General features: G+C 38.3%; 1 protein-coding gene across 1 annotated transcript in view; it reads left to right on the top strand.

The window, feature by feature from the left end:
* The window catches only part of cutlet (chromosome transmission fidelity protein 18 homolog), a 424,016-nt gene that overhangs the window by 112,921 nt on the left and 292,940 nt on the right, over window positions 1-18,155 (top strand). Inside the window, exon 9 of the mRNA XM_067136426.2 lies at window positions 7,968-8,076. Within this exon, the coding sequence (XP_066992527.2) occupies window positions 7,968-8,076 (109 nt within the window). The remainder of the gene's footprint in view (window positions 1-7,967; window positions 8,077-18,155) is intronic.

The following is an 18,155-nucleotide window of genomic DNA, read 5'->3' as shown; positions in this document are numbered from 1 at the left end:
GAACTGAAATCTGTTATGATGCACAATTGTGGAAGGATGTTTTGTAAGGATGCAACTGCTCCCTTGTAAGATTCAAAGCGTTCTTTTAGCGAGTTACAAAAATCGTCCAGGTATGGCACATAAACAGCTGCTCGATAGTATTCTTCTTCTGTGGTGTAAGGGACATTTCTACGTGCTGTTTGAAGGCGGCAAATTCTTGGAATCTCTTCTTTAATGTCAAGTTTGGCAGCGAATGACTTTACTTGATTATACAAGGCTTTAAATGAGTCATCAGCATTTGCCCTCTCCTTCGATAGGAGGTGTAAGACACTCGTGACGTTAGTCATGGCCTGAGGAAGATCTATATTTTTGTTTTCAAACTGCTCAGATAAGTTATGCGTGGTTGATAGCATCCAGCTCAAAACAAAAAGATTAACAAGAAATGCAAATTGACTAATAGCACTCCTTAAGAGTGTGAGCCTTAGATGCTGAATCACTTAATTCCTCTTCTATATTGCAAAGGGAGAGAAAGATATGCTCAAAAATGTCTTTAAATAAAATTACTGAGTTGTGCCTTTCTACCCATAGGGTTTCACACAGTGAAATAAGTTTCTTTTTCTTTTGTTCTGGACAACATTCAAATTTCACTGATTTCAATATTTCAGTTCTTTTGGCTGACATATGAAAGAATCCACAGACTTCTTTTATGACACCCATACAGTTTCTGATAGAAGGTATTTTGCTCGCATCTGACAAACATAAATTTAGAGTATGTGAAGAACAATGTGTATACAGGGCCAACGGTAGCTTTTCTCTGTTGGAAGCTTGAACGCCTCTGAATTTCCCGCTCATCGTGGCAGCACCATCGTACCCTTGGTCTCTCATTTTGTTTAGGTCAAGCCCTAATGTTGACAAGGTCTCCAATATTGTGTTGGCCAAACCTGCTCCAGTGACGTCATAAACAGGGACGAATGTCAGAAAATCTTCTGTGATTTAGAAAGTTTGGTCCTCTACATAATGTACACAGAGAGAAAACTGTTCGATTTGGCTGATTTCAGTGGTTTCATCTGCTAAAATGGAATAAAAACAGACTTTCTGACATTTTCTACAATTTTTTATTGGATTAAGTGACCGAATGTGTTAATAAGTTCGTTTTGAATGAAAGAACTTGTGTACATCGTCTTCCCACCACTGGTCGTTAATTGGTCTTTAAGAATATTATCTCCACTGTTGGCTCTGTATCTCAATAAAGATCGAAAATTTCCATTATTTTGGTCCGGTTCTTCAAGGCTTATTCATCCAGTCACGATGACCCCTTAGAGCTATTTGCTGCCTCCCGCAAAGTCGTACTGTTTGTATTATAGGGATTAGCCGTTTTCTATTATTCTCAATATCCTGCCTTCTTTGGGCATTTACTTGATTGATAACACTTTCAGACTTTTTCTTAACTATATCTTTTGTATTTTCAGCGATCAAAACATATTTCTTGTGATAGGATAAGTTTTCATGTTTGCTAAACATTTCCCTGGTTTTTTTAAGATTGGTAAAAGCCTGAGTGACCAACGCCCCTGCTACTTGGTGATTTCCTTTCCCTACATTTTCGGTATGGGAAAATAACACGCAGTACTTGCAAAAACATCCAGATTTTTCCTCTGAATAAGCTAACCATGTAAATTCTTCTAGCCACTTCATTTGAAAAGATCTAGTATGATCTGAACTAGTAATGGAGGGAAATTTGTATCCAGGCTGGAGTTTCCAAACATTTTCTAACATAACTTTTTTTTTCCGTTTGTGAAAGACTGAACGGAATTGTTTTGATAATAGTTTCCAATATCATAGATATTTTTCCTTACTTGGTTAGGCCTACTATCCTCCATAACCGGAACTACATTAATTGAGCTCAAAGTAGCGACATCACAAGAAGCAGTTCTACCAACGCAGCCAACTTCAGCATTGTCGCCATCGCGCCCATTTGCTCTTTGTCCATTCGTAACACTACCGACTTCAGGACTATCGCCAACAGGCTTATTGACACTGGTTGGCGAAAAAGTTTTGAATGGAAGCTTGCCTCTTCATTACGATTGTGGTTCACCTACGGCCAACTTCAGTAAACTTCAGTAAAGTACGTAAACATTAACACTTAAAACAGCACCATACTTCAGTACAATGGATGTCGAACAAACGTAAACAACAACCAATGATTGCCACTGAACTGTTCATCACACCTCTGGCGCCCGGTTGTTGTGCTGGCCTCTGGCGGTGACTGGTGTAGTTCAGTTGTCCGCGCACGCGCAGATAGCCGGGCGGGAGCGGGAGCTTCCGGTGTTCAGTGATCACTGCCACGAACTTCACACCACTTCCACCCCACTCCCCTCACCTACAGGGAAAAGTAGGCGATGCCTTCGCGCATGATTCATTAAAATACTTCAGATTACGGTACTTATTTTTTCTTTATATTCACTATTTCGGGGGTGCCAAGGTCCCCTGCCTCGCCCCCCTTATATACGCCCCTGCTTAAAACTTCTAATGGACCTATTTCTATTTCATCTATAATTATGAAAATGTCATCTACATATCTCAACCATTTGATTAATCCTTTAATTTTCTCAATTATTTTATTTGATTCCAAATAGTCCATATAAATATTCACCAGAATACTCGACGCCAGGAAACCCATAGCCATCCCCTTCTTCTGTTTGTATATTTTGTTGTTAAATCCGAAATAATAATTGTTCTCTATTGTGTTTGGTAACAATTTGATAAATCTTCAATCTCTATTTTACTTAAACTGCTATGTTCTGTTAAATTCCTTCTAACAATATTTATTGTTTTAGAGATGGGGATGTTGGAATACATGTCTTTAATATCGAAACTATGAATTGTGTAATTTTCCTTCATTTCAATATACCTTGTTCTGTTACAGTATTTTGGCAAACATATATATGGACCACTTAGAACACACAAACATCATAGATAAGATCAAAGCTATAAAATATTGGACACGCTACGTGGACGATGTGCTAGCCATCATAGATAGCAGCGTTAACGAAGGAAAGGAAATTTTGGAACTACTCAACAGTTTAGATCAGATTATTAAAGTCACTGCGGAAATGGAGAACAATAACTCGCTGAATTATTTAGACATAACACTATCAAGTCATAAGAATAATTGCCTGGCATTTTTTACTGGAAACCAACTTACACTACTAACACAAACAAAATTCAGTACATTCTGAAACTCACAAAAAAGCTGCCTACAATAGCATGTTAGAAAGAACTTTAAAAATCCCGCTTTCAAAGAAAAATTTGAGAAAAGAAATCAGGACCATCCGCAAAATAGCTTTGAGCAACGGATTCAGCACAAAATTTATAAATAAGCTAATCAATAAACATACTAACGACCCCACAACTACTTTAAGGAAAGAGTCAAAAACTAAAGAAAAATGTGCCACATTCTCATTTGGCAATAATAATATAGACACAATCACCAACAACCTAAGGAAACAGAACCTAAAAATTGCTTTCAAAACCAGCAACACTAATGAAAGAATATTATTTAACTCTCACACAGTAAATACTAGCAGTAAATACATAAATTCTGGGATATATAAACTGGAATGTCAGGGATGCAGTCAAGTTACGTTAGACAAAGTGATAGGAACTTCCTCATAAGATATACAGAACATTGCAATGCTTTAAAATATAATTGTTTCTCTGCCATGTGCAAGCATCACAAATACTATAATCACAATTATACCACAATAGATCAAGATCTAAAAATTCTACAATGTGAACAAAAAGTCCACTACTCAACATTTTTGGCTAGTTGCTTTACGTCATGCCGACACAGATAGGTCTTTATTTCATTTTTGTAAGTGTCTTCCACAGGGCACAGGGCACAAACATGAAAACTTACAGGAACTGATGCTTTAAATTTATCTTTTGCGATGCCCCGCTCTGCCACTCCACTTCCCTACATGTGTTGAGTCACGCAATGCACACTACTGTATTGCTTGCCAACTGTGCAGCGCATGTAAACAGCTGATACCATGTGTTCCTTAGTGATGCACTTATGTCTGTACTCCATTCGCTAGAAGAGATTCTGATTATTTCTGCATACCCCATGCATTTTCTTTGAGAGTTTTGAATGCTAATATTAATACTCTTTATTGCTAATATTCTGTTGAGAATTCAGTGCACTACGTCGCAGGATGTAAGAGATATGAACCTTACTGTGGCAATTAACTAAAGGGTGTAGGAAAAAATGGATGACGGATACTCTCTTATATTATTGTGTTTATTATGCCCATAAATTTTCTGTAACTTATTTTCAGACACCTATTTGACTCTTAAAGGGGTAATTTTTGAACTCTTTAAAAATGAATTCACCTATGCTAATCTACTGTTAAACTTTGTATGTGAGGCTACCACATACTAAAGACTCATAACAGTAGTTATTTCGACATAAAAACAATAGCATTATTTAAACCAGAGACTCCCAACGCCTACATCAAATGATACACTTTCTCAACATTTGGAAAAAGAATGAAATAGACACAGTATATCTCAAAGTCCCATTACCCTTATCTATTGTCCTTGTATTCATGTACAGTCTTAATATAATGACTGTCCGACTCGTTGGCTCGATGGTCAGCGTACTGGCTTTCGGTTCAGAGGGTCCCGGATTCGATTCCCAGCCGCTTCGATTAACCTTAATTGGTTAATTCCAATGGCTCGGGGGCTGGGTATGTGTGTGGCGTATTCAACATTAGAAATCGTCCTAGGTAGGGCCCTCGTCTTCACAGAATGCAGATCGCCTAATAGGCCGTCTACTAGAAAAAGACCTGCATCAGGCCTCTCTGGAGGCCATACGCCATTAATTAATATAATGACTTATTCCAGAATTTCTGTGTGTACGCCATCAATCTCCTCTATGTAGAATGTGATAATCTTCTCAAAATTGCTTGAGTGATGGCAGTAAATGTGTGTTGAACTACAACCTTAACTCCATCATCGTTCCCGTAATGTGTGCTAGCAACATACTGTTTAATATAACCCCATCATCCATTGCTGCACAGTGACAGATCAGGACTTCGGGGTGGCAACTCCAGAGGTGCAGGGAGAAGGCCAGAACCACGTCCATTCCGTTGATCATAAAATACCTCATTGAGATGTTCTCTGATGGCAATAGCATAATAGGTTGGTGCTCCATCCTGCTGAAACCATATATAACCGAAGCAGTCCCAGATCTTACGAATGAACTTCTTTGGCGAATGTTTGACAGATACTGCAGCCTCCAAACATGTTTCTTGTCACGTTCATGGTTATCCTGAGCAGGATTTATCTTTTATGCAACCACTTACAAAGATCTTTTTCTCCCATTCTAAAATTGTTGGTTTTGGTGAGGAAGGATTTTGAAACCTTACAGAGAAATCATGCTGAATGTCTCTCATTGATTTTCTTGTGTGGGGTTGTGCTCATTACGAGGGAGTAAGTGGACTCATCAGGCATGACTTAGACATATATCACCACCTACAAAATAAAAAACCTGTAATCCATAGGGGTGCTCACCCTCTACAGGGAAACCTGAAAAAAAATTTCATTGATATTCCAAATTCTTTGTTACTTGGACACTATTTGAGTTAGAATCATGTAACTTTGCACACTGTTGTAAAATACATTGTTCCTGGCTTTAACCATTAATAATTTAATTTAGATAAAATGTTTTTGAAGGAAATTTTATCAAATATGAATTTTGATCATATTGATGTACCTTTTCTCCAGCAGTGTTGAGGTCCTCGACATATAATTTTTCCTAAGATCTTTATGATTTAATGCCTGCAGTCATTTTAAAATTTCATGCCTATTTCATTTTTTTTAAATAAATGTTTTCAATGTTAAAAGTTTGAAAAAAATACATATACGGTATATAAAACTCTGAAGTCCATGAAATTACTTATTTTGTAATTCCCGTGCAGGAAAAATGTGTGGCAGTGTTTAGCCTACCTCTCTTATCAAGTTTCAGGTTGATATCTTTAGTGGTTCAAGAGAAAAAGGTACATTTGTCATGTAAAAGATGGAAGTCCAGGAAATGGCAATCGAATTTCACAACATGCAACCGCGCACTGTATCTCTCAAACCAAAACAAACTTCTGTGGTAATTGCCATGTTTGACCAACTTGAAGTGATGCTTCACAGCCTTCTTTCTTACTCCTAAGTATGATATTGACAACCACCTGACTAAACAGACATAAAGAGTTCAGCAAAGATAAAAAATAGCATTGCATGAAAAAAGGGGGCATGGCATCTGACATGCAGTATTAGGAATTTAGTGCAAGGTCCTGAATTCAGCCAAATTCTTTTGGGACTAGATTCCCAACATAATAGGCTAGCAATTTCAATCATCATCATCATCATCATCATCATCATCATCATCATCATCATCATCATCATCATCTTCTTTCATAGTTTTGAAGGATTTTGTGCACGTCTCTCCTAATGGAACAAAAGGACAAAACTTGAAATGTTTGTGAGCACCGGTGTCATGTATCAAATTAATTTATAACCTACACTATGATACTCGTATCATGGTACTCATATGTCGGACACACTCTTGGATGATACCTGACTCGGTTATAATATTTTAATATTAATAAATCAGCTATTGACTGACTACTGACCTTCAGAAAAAGCAAACCCCTTGAAAATGCCGGGCACAGTTTCTGGTGAAATATTGGGAGCTACTAACCCAGTGCGAGCATGGCTTACAAGCCCGGAAAATTATTTCTTTTACAGTTAATTCATTGAGTGATGGCTGTAAAAGCCTAAGCACTTGCTAACGTATTATATTTTCTCTAAACTTCCATAACAGAAATGCACAAGCTGGCTCCTCTCTTGAAGTTCCTATCCACAGTACATTAAAGTGTAACAGTTCATATTTTCCCTTCTGATCATAGTCAGAGACAGTGACACCTCTTCTTCCTTTTATTCGTCCTGGCTATTTTCTCAATTTATTGACAAAAAGCAAATTTGTTTCCGTACAGGATATGAGGGCCCTTGGAGGCGTGGAGTCCAAAGAAGTTGAAGTTGGAAAAAAAAGGCTGTTAAGACTTTAAAAAATCCTGAAAAAGGACCAATAAACCAAAAATGCTGAAATGGGCAATAAAGGGCTAATAAAAACACAATTTTCTGGCCTACAGTTACCCAGAATTAACATATTTCAGCCACTTCAGCCACTCGAAAAAAAAAAAAAAAAGAAAAAAAAGGATTTTTCCTCAACTTCTGAGTCCTAGTCATTACTTCATCAGCGTAATGCATCATTCTTTGGCCTTTCTGACAGGTCCTTGGACACCTAGTGCACAGTGACTTTATGAAATTCTAATCCATCATGCACAATATTGTATACTGTACTGAAGGAAATGTTGAATTGTTATGCCAAGGTGCCCAAAAGTACCTGCCAATTGTTTCGAATTGCTGGCTCAGTGCCTCGTGGTGGGGGGTGTTGAAACAGTCACAGGTTGGTCAGAGAATGGTTCATCGACAACATTTATTCTGCCTTCTTATAAGAATCTGTACCATATGGAAATGTTGTTATGATCCAGGCCATCAGCACTATACATTTCTGAGATATGTCTGTGAATTTCATTCAGTGTTTTTCCGTTTGTCCACAAAAAGCACACTATGCCTTGCTATTCCTCATATATGAACAATGCTAGCTCACTAGTTACCATTTGCTCCTCTAGGGCAGCACCTGTCTGTAGCACAAGATTCAAACTATCTATCAGCTTTGGATATCCAGACTCAAATAGTTTTTCGTACAAAGAAATGTTGTGTGTTACTTTCCGATCTGCCTTCATAAATTACTTTTAGCTTTTTATATTCTGATGTTAAAAAAGGTTTTGGCAGTTCCTTAATAATTATTTTTATTTTGTGTTCTATGATTAATTAATTTCACTGTACAATGTATAAAATAATGTACTTCATTTCAGAATGTTAATCGATCGTTATTGCACTGGTTGAAACTGTGGGACAAAGTTGTCTTCAAACGTGAGAGAAAAGTGAAGCCCAAGACCCTGAAAGAAGAAAAATGGAAATCAGGTAGTTTACAGTTTATAGTTTAAATTAGTATGTGACTGGCGTTGTTGACTGAATTCAGATTTATATCCATTATTACAGATGGGAAGCTGGGTCATAGGGATATACAGTATATTATATGGGGTGTACCTGTGACAGTGAAAGGGGTCACTATGAACAATTTTCATAGAGGGACTCATGTTCAGGTAGCTTGGTAGTTAGAAGTCTTCATATTATTGCTTCCTGTAATATAATTCTAAATCACATATCTTATTAAGAGGAGAAAGTAAATGGGAGCTAAAACAAATCAGTTTATGTAGTTTTTCTTCAGTGTGGGCCTTAATGTTGTCATGGTAAAGTTCATAAATATTTTTCCAAATTTGGCCAACTATGGATTGCATAGAACTTAAAGGCTTCTTGGCCTTTCTTCTCATCTCTTTCCAGAACCTCTTCACGCTTCGCTTCTCATGTTTCTCTCCTCTTCGTAAATGATCCGTCTGGGTCTTTTTTTTTTTTTTTTTTTTTTTTTTTTTTAGTGGTTTCTCTTCAAATGATTTTCGACTGTTGACTCTTCTTCTGAATTCTCTTCTGTTGTGGATCATTTCTAGTGTAATTCCACCTTCTTCTGCATCCTTCTTGACCTCTTCTACCCACTTGGAGGTGGCTTTTAACCCCATAATGTATATTTGTCAACCGTTCTCACTAGGTGTATGTAGAATTTCAACCTTTGTTTCCGCACTGTGTCCGTGATCTTTTCGGTGTACTTGTAGAGCTCCTCATTTCTACTTTTTTCCCAAGTCCCATCGGTAGTCTTCTGTGGGTCCAAAATTTTCCTTAGAATCTTTCTTGCCTTCTTCTCAAGTACTTGCAGCCGCCCTTTTTAGTTTAAAATAAGGCACTCTGAAGCATACAATCCTTCCGGTTTTATTACAGAGTTATGATGTCAGATTTTGGCCGTGTTGGATATTGCCTGTTTGTTATACCTGTTCTGTGTTAGCTTGTAGGCCAGATCTAATTTTCTGGCTGTTGCCTTGTTTGCCTCTGTATCCAGTTCGTTGAGTTGGATCCATTCACCCAGGTATTTGAACTTGTCTGTACTTTTAATCTTGCCATGTTTTACATCCATATATCTCTCTCGTTTGAGTGTTTGTGTTTCCATATATTCAACCTTTTCAGAAGAGACTTTAAGACCCGCTTTTTCGGAAATTTCATTCAGGACCTCCTCCATCTTTTTTTTAGAGCATCTTCTCAGGTTTGGCTAAGGTGGCAAGGTCATCTGCAAAAGCTAAACACTTGATTTCTAGGTTCTATCCTTTCTTTCCCAAGTAGATGTACTCCTTTCAGCTGTAGGACAATGCATTTTGATTTCTCTAGTTTCATTTTATGATGGAAAGATTTGTGTTGAGGGAACTTGCTGATATGTACTTAATTTATGGAAGAGCAAGTGATTGGAATATAAGCTGGAATATTATCTGAGCAGGTCCTATTGGCAAAAATGGTGATTGCTTGTGACACAGTCAGGAACACTGTGGGTGTGTCTGAATGCATCTGGCAGTCTATTGTGGCATGCCTGTATTGGGGCTGGTGGAAGACATTTTGAATGATTAACATGCCTGGTGCTTATATTTTAGTATTGTAATGTTAATTCAAAGAGGCAGCCACAGAAGGTAAAGGCATGGACATGACTTTATACAAGGTCAAGAACAAACCCTACCTTTTCATTCACTGAATGGTCACAGTCCACATCAAGAATAAAGACTTCAGGAATAACCCTGTCAATGAATGTGGATGCTGACTCGCTCCCAAGATGAAGTGAGGAAACAGAAGGAATGAATATTGAATTTTCACGACCGCATTGTAATCAAAATCGACTTTCAGTCTATTAGGTCATGTTACGTACATTTAGTACGTGTTGAAGAGATGTTAGGTACAGAACAAAAATGCCCAACCGGACACCAGTGGGGTCCGAACCCACAACCTCCCAATTTCGCGTCAGTTGAAAGTTGATTTCGAAAACAAAAGGAGTTTGCCAGAGGCTGAAAGAAATGAACCTAGAGCAACTGAGATTAATGAAGGGGAAATTCCACCTATGCAGATGTTAATGGTTGAAACTGTAGAGTTTGTCTTTGTCCTTTCTTTCTGTTACTCATGCCTACATAGCTTGTTATTATGTTCATCCTCTGTGTGAGTTCTACCCTTCTTCCTAAGTTTCTGTCATCGATGTTCGTTTATGTAATTGTTTTCTCCCTTTCCAATAGATATTGTGCCTCAGATAGTTAACGTTATTTCTCTTGACATACAGTAAATCCAAAAGATTCTTCCTCTCCATCAGTGTTTGTCCTGCCTAAAGGTAAGGTGTACTCTGTGGCTCCACTGTCTCAATTTTTTTGGTCGTGTCAGGAGCAGATTTATGCTCTTTATATTACTGTGTAGTGAATTGGGTCATTGTTACTTAGGTCGTCCATGGGGTCTCTTTTCAGTGACTTCCAGTGTGTGGTCCATCAACAAATTGTATTTGCTTCTGCTTGTAGCACATTAACTCATTGGGCCCGAGCCACGGAACCGTTCCGTGCTTCGTCTCAGTGGACCAAATGCCAGACCACGGAACTGTTCCGTTGTCTCATTTTACTACGTAATTCAACTTTTCCTCAAGAGATGGCAGAGTGGGTTGCATTTGTGATTTGTGTAGGGACTCTTTCTTTGCAATGTTATATGCTCTTTGCTAATATATATCGGTATTGTGCTTGGTAATATTAGTTTGAAGTGGGCTATCTCTCGACTTCGAGATTCGCTTGTAAACAAGATGGCTGCCAGTATAGAACTGATATTTACTGATATATAACCCCTTTTAGGAAGTATTGATGATTAGGAATGTAATTTTTTCAGTGAAATTAGTAGTAATATTAGTACTAGTGTGAGCAATGCTCCTGAAGATGTGGAAATCGAAGAGGAAATGCAAAGAGAAGGCTGTGTTATAGCTCAGCACGCGGACTGAGTACGGACCTGTGATGCTAATAAAATTAAATGTTTTACTGTATTCCTTGTTCTGCAGTTTGTGGTATGAAAGCCTTTTGTTTTCATGTATATTTAAATCTTTAATGGTCTTGTAAGTAAGAAATTTCTCACGATATGAAGCGACACTATATTTCCTCCAAAATAATCCCAGCGCCAATGCAGTTTCAGTCCAACATATATGCAGGGCTCAATGGGTTAATATAGTGGTCTATCAAAGTCAGAATCAGTTATCATCATCATCATCATCATTTTCATTTCCCCTTATTGATGGCACTTCTCCACCGTTGCCTCTCCTTCCACCACTCCTCTTCAATAATTGTATTCCAGTCCAGTCTTCTTTTTCTTATGCTGTTCTTGACAGAGTCCATCCATCTTGCTCTAGGCCTCCCTCTTGCTCTCTTTCCTTCTGTCTTAGCCTCCAACATTTCTTTTGGTATCCTTCCCTCCTCCATCCTCATAACATGTCCAAACCATCTCAATTTATTCTTCTCCATACTATCACACATTTTTTTTCTACCCCTATATATTTTCTGACCTCAACATTTCGTACTCTATCTCTTCTTCGTCTTCCCTACCATACTCCTTAGGAGCTTCATCTCACTGGCCTGAATTTTACTCTCATTTCGTGCTGCCCGAGTCCAAGTCTCTGATGCACACGTTAATATAGGAGTATAGTACATCTTGTACATTATCTCTTTACATTTCATAGGAACTTCTCTGTTCCACACCAGGTTCCTTACATTCTGGTAGAGTGTACTTCCTGCTTGTACTCTTCTGGTGATCTCCTTATCCAACTTTCCATCTTCCCAAATATTTGAAGTATTCAACAACCTCAAGGTTTTGCCCCTGATACTAACGATTCCTTTTCCTTCCCTTTCTCCTCTCGTTATCACCACTGTTTTGCTCTTCTCCACACTGATTTTCATACCAGTTGTATAATAGACATTTAATACTTATTTTGTACTATTACTTTTCCTGTATCAAGGATATGCTTTACTCTTCTTATTGTTCCTTCAATCCTGAGGATCATGTTGTTGGAGGATATTACTCTGTTTCCACTGTCTGCAATTTTCTGCCAAATGGGTTGCTTGTTTGAGGGATGTCTTGGTTACATGTTTTGTACAGTTTGTTCAGAGTGTAGGACAGTAGTTCATCCACACTCCCTCATTCCAGGCACATTTCCTAAAAGTATGTACTTTTCAAGGCTGCCTTCTCTCTGTCACATGATATGACTAAATAATTAGGAAATTATCAAATATAAGGTTCGTAGCAGGAAACCATAATTTCATTTCATCGATTGCAAATGTTGAAAACATTTAAGCTCTTTAGGCTTTTTCAATTATGAAATTACCAGCATTTCACCCACGGCTACACTGGGGCGGAACACGGGTAGTTTCATGATTAAAAAAGCCTAAAGAGCTTATATGTTTTCAACTAGGAAATTCTTTGCTAGGACCTTCCTGATACTGATGCTCAGTTCCCTCAGAATGGACTATTGGATGTGAAATGCTGTCCAAGAAATGCAAACCATTTCTACTCTCTAAAGGAAGACAGAGAAAACCAGAATTTGAACAAGCCTCATCTTTAGCTTGACCAAAATGGAGTGATCCTTTCCAATATGCATTACAGTAGTTGAGACATTGTGTTCTTGGCCATGACGATGTTTCTCCTGATCTTTACTTCACAGCTGTTACTTCTAGTTAAAATGGCATCCAGATATAACATTTCTGAAACTGGAACTGGAGATATTCATTTCAGTTAATTTGCCACCTGTACCAATTACCATCATTTTGGTCTTTTGCATGTGTACATTTGGTGTCTCCAGTCTTGTATGGTTTTTTACTTTCCTTTACAATTTCATTTTCATCTTTGAATTACCATTTGTGATACCATGAAAATGAAAATGAAAAATGAAAACCTACAACCTGTTTTCCAGTCAGTGACCAGGTCAGGGATGTTATGAATGAATCATATATAGGCTATTATTACGATGGGGTCGCCACTCCCAAAGTGATATATATATTAATGAATGATAGATGCTACGAAATGAGAATGGAGAGTGTTGCTGGAATGAAAGTTGACAGGGAAAACCGGAGTACCCGGAGAAAAACCTGTCCCGCCTCCGCTTTGTCCAGCACAAATCTCACATGGAATGACCGGGATTTGAACCACGGTATCCAGCGGTGAGAGGCCGACGCGCTGCCGTCTGAGCCACGGAGGCTCTTGTGATACCATATTCCTTGTATTTAAGAACAACTAAAACTGTTTATGTGATCACCATTGAATGGGACTTACACCCACCTTTCTATAACTGCAGTACTTGCAGCATTTAAGAGGCATATTTATCCATAACAAGCCATGTATAGAAAGACAGGAATGGAAACACATAATTGGGCTCCTTTTGTGTTTGTCTTGTGTTCCAACTCTCTTACGTCCTCTATTCATTTTTATTAGTCTCTTTTTCCTGTTTTTTATCCTGCTTTCTTCTTATCTTTCACTTTCCTCTCAAGATTTGAGATCTGTTAAAATAAGTGTTGATGTCCACCTTCCTGATGATGCTGGAGAGCAGATATGAGCTCGTTGGGGGCTGAGAAGAAATGGATCTGGAAGCTGAGATTGATGAGCATAGAGCCGAAAAACGGCAGTGGTTGATGATACGGATATCGTCCTTGTCCTGTTATGTTTACATGTTTGTCCTAGTCTCCTTTTCTATTGCTCCTTTCTGCACTAACCTATCAGTATGTTTGTCTATTTAATTATTCTCAAATTACAAGATACACGTAGACTTAGCACTTGCTCTGTCAAGTAATGAATTAACAAACATGAACTTTCATAATAAAATATATTACGAATATAACATGTGAATACCACGTCTCTCACCTGAGAGTCATCAGGTGCCTTTTCTCTGGTGTTTTGGAAGATATTTTCAATTTTATGATTCTGTAATGTGACAAATGGAGTAAAGTAAGGCTGTGAGCTCACCGGACAAAAAATTAGTCACCCTAATGCGCACACACAGATGGTACAGTGATTCACTCCTGTGCTCAGCCGTACACGCACTGCCTCTGTGTGAGCATAACGCAGCAGCGATCAGTGAGATGTTTATGTTTCAGGTGGACAGTGTACGTCAACATGGGTAGATGTAAGGATCTGACAGAGTGGCAAAAAGGGGCCATAATGTTTCGCCGTGTCCATGGCCTTCACAGTGCGTGAAGTTGCTGGATTTGTTGATGTTCTGCAGAGGACTATTCAACTTGTCTACAAGCAGTGGTGTACTACGTGTGGCCACGAAACACAACATCAGAATTGTGATCGGAAAAAGATTCTGACCGAGAGGGTCTGGAGATGTGTTTCATGGATTGTGAATCAAAATCGCTTCCAAACCCGACAGGAATTGCTGCAGTGAAGGAAGGCCCATCCCAACCTGTTAGCTAGAGAACATTGCGACGGGAACTGCATGCAATGAACATTTGGTGTCAGTGACCCCGCAAGAGGCCATTGCTCACACAGGCACATAAAGCTGCGTGTCTTCAGCGGGCTAGAAATCATCGAACGATGGCAGTAGTTGACTGGCGGAACGTAATGTGGTCTGACGAATCACATTTTCACAGTATTCTAATGGCACATGACGTCGAGTGCACCAAAGGCCAAATGAAGCATTTCATTCTGGATATGTTCAAGGTCAGGTTCAGGCCGGAGGAGAGTCTGTGAGGATTTTTTGTGGGGGGTGTGTGTGTGTGTGTGTGTGTGTGTTTCGAATCACATTGGGCTCGCTCACTGAGATGACCACTTACATGAGCCAGCATGTTTATTCAATGTTTATTATTATTATTATTATTATTATTATTATTATTATTATTATTATTATTATTATTATTATTATTATTATTATTATTATTATTATTATTATTATTATTATTACAGAGTTTTGATGGATCAGCAGAGGTGAAAGAAGGTGCGGGCTGGAATGGGTCTAACTACGAGTTCAAAAAATGAATTAAAATTTCAACAAAGGTTATATTTTCAAAACTTAACAGTGGTGACATAGAATTTGAAAACTTAATAAGTCAACAACAAGCCAAAATCAGGTACAAAGAAATTACAAGAGTTAGGGTGTAATTACAAGATCTGGGCTTCGAGCCCCACAATGACAATCCTTGAGCTATTAGCCCAACTTTACCAAGGTACAGAATTAAACAAAGGGGCAGAAAACCCCATCATGCCAAGGAGCACTTGCTCCTAACTACAATGTTAAGCCTCCTAGAGGCGCACAGGAATCAAATTTAGGAAAGAGCAGACCTGCTCTCAATAGTTCAAGCATATCAGGAGGCCATAAGCAGACCTTACACTCAACTGCCCTTAAGACAAACTTATAAATCAACAGGGGCAACTTGTACCCAATCTACTGGGCCTTAGTGTGCAAAACTAGGTTAATTTAAATGGCCCAAAACAAAAGGATGGAGGTGAGTACTTGCACTCCTACACTAAAGTTTTTGTTTTAAAACCTATGTGGCGCTAGGCCGATAATACAGGGGCTAATCCCAAGCTAGAGAGGTGACCCGTATGAAAAAACTTTAACACATTAAGGAAGAGAAGAAACGGTTACGAAAACGTGGTCACCTTAATTTCAAGATGAAGGGGAGCTCGAGAGGGTAAGGCAGTCTCTATCCCCGCTTTACAGTAAAAGATATTTGTAGTTTTTACATAGACTGAAAGGAATTTACATTTTAAAGAGATGGGTTACGTATTAAAGGTTTCGAACCCTCCCTGAGAGTTGAACTGCTGAGCTAGCAAGAAATGAAGATCTTAAAAGGCCATTACCTTGTTGAAGAGCTGCTGCTTGAAGAAAGAGGCGCTTCCCGCCCCCTGCTACATATTCACACACTGAGTTAGATGTTATACTAGTGGCCCCGAGACAAGGAAAAACAGCAGTTTTATACCCTCGTGGAAAATTTGAGACCTTTCAGGAATGAGTAGAAACACCCTCTCGCTTTTATTGGATAGCTTAGAGCAACATATCTATGTTGAAGAAGACATACATGATTGGTTGGAAATAAATTAGAAATTTGGGATTGGCTAAATTCAAAACAGGCGGATAGAAAGGATTAATGTTGCCAACCCAAAGATAACAGAACAAAATATAGTAAAAACAAAACTTATGAATACTAAATTTCTTTAGGAAAGTTCATTCCATTACACCAGAGTGTATAACCATAGTTTTTTGTAGAGACATCTGTTAGAGAATGTCCACACTTCTTGATCCATGAAAAACAAAAGTAAATCACAAACACTCAGTGACATCTTCTGATAAACCGTAGAACTAGTTCAGTTGTAAAGTTCCGAGCTTCTCCTGTAGAGGAGTTTCAATTGGCGCAAGATTTGAACTTGCGTCGTGGATGTGTACCGCCCGGTACAATTATTATTATTATTATTATTATTATTATTATTATTATTATTATTATTATTAACAACAATATATTGTGTATTCGTTGTGATATTCCAAGGAACGTTTGTAAAGTGACATCACAGGTACTGTCTGCTTGGAGGCTTGCTATGGACTTGAGACAATGAAATGAGCTGTCGTGATGTGGTTAAAAGTTAGGATATGATCTTCATGGGACTATGTAGCCTGTCCCAGTATGTGACTCTGCCATTCTCCTTTATAGGACAGCTCGACCAACTGGACTAAATTTCGGAGATAATCTTATTAAATATACTTGTCCCAAAACTCGGAACACCGTCTTTCTCTTCCATGTTACGAGTTCTTCAGAGAGTACCCTGCATTTCAGATGGAGAGATTATTAGACTGTACTGAGTTCTACAGAATATAGTCTTGACTCTGATTTGATGACAGGTTCTTTTTTCCACTACTGTTTTATGAGGTAGTGTTAAAACATTCCCTTTAGCAACCTAAATAATGGGATTATTCAGAGCAGAGATTAAAAAAAAAAAAATAATAATGATTGAACATTTTAAATTCACTTCTAAAACCATTACAATTAAAGCAAAACAGTTTCAACTTTGGAGTAACATAGCTACTTGTTTCTAATATTAAATGAACAATTACTAACGTACGACTGGAAGGAATTAACATTTTGGCAAGGTCAGATCCAGCTTACAGGATATCTAAAGGACCTGGAGATAGCAAAGGAATTCATATACCTTGGGACAGTCATCAGTGGTACAAGAAACTGTGTAAAACAGATCAAAAGATGTATTGTTCTATGTCGGGCTGCAATGGTTAAACTCACTAAAGATCTGGCAGAACTGGGCAATATCAAAAGCTATGAAGATGCAATTGATGGAATTACTAGTGTTCCTAATCTTTTTGTACGGGTGTGAGACCTGGACTATGAATGCTACAGACAAAAATCGAATTGATTCCTTTAAGATGTGATGTTGACGGAGAATTCTGCTTGTATCCTGGATGGAAAGAAGAATTAATGTTTCCTTTATGAATGAACTGAACATCAAGAAACGTCAATCTTCCCATATGAGAGAGTGTTGCCTCCAGTTCCTTGGGCACATTTTAAGAAGAGAAGGAGAGAACTTTGAAAAGACCATTTTGCAAGACAAAGTTGAAGGCAGTAGACCATGTGGAAGAACAGCAAGTATATGGTAAGATCAAGTGAAGATCACTCGCGTACCTCTTAAGATCATGTTAAGGAAAATTGAAAACTGGTCTAGATGAAAGCATCTCATCAAGGCTGCAATGCAGAAATGATAGAATTATAAGGCCACGACGCTCAGTAATGAGCAAAACAACTAATGAATGAATGAATGTGTACATAGATAGCGTCAGCCCAAAGAAAAACTGCTCATCAGATACATCATACAACATTCAGTGTCAATGGAAAATGTCATTTAGGTTCTCACTGTAGACTAAATATTGTTTACAGTATAATTTTTTGCATCCGATCGTTAGAGCAGCCTCAGAGTAGTCTTGTACGATATTCTGTTCAAGAATATTTATGGATGGTGACAGTACAGCTTCCCAAGTTGCACTGCCTCGTAGTGCTCTGTGCTGTCTTCACACTACTGTCTCACTCAGCTACTACTGGAAATATTAAATTATTGCTCTTGGTCTG

The sequence above is a fragment of the Anabrus simplex genome, chromosome 1 (assembly GCF_040414725.1).
Source record: "Anabrus simplex isolate iqAnaSimp1 chromosome 1, ASM4041472v1, whole genome shotgun sequence".
Lineage (NCBI taxonomy): Eukaryota > Metazoa > Arthropoda > Insecta > Orthoptera > Tettigoniidae > Anabrus > Anabrus simplex.
This window is presented reverse-complemented; position numbering and strand designations above follow the sequence as displayed.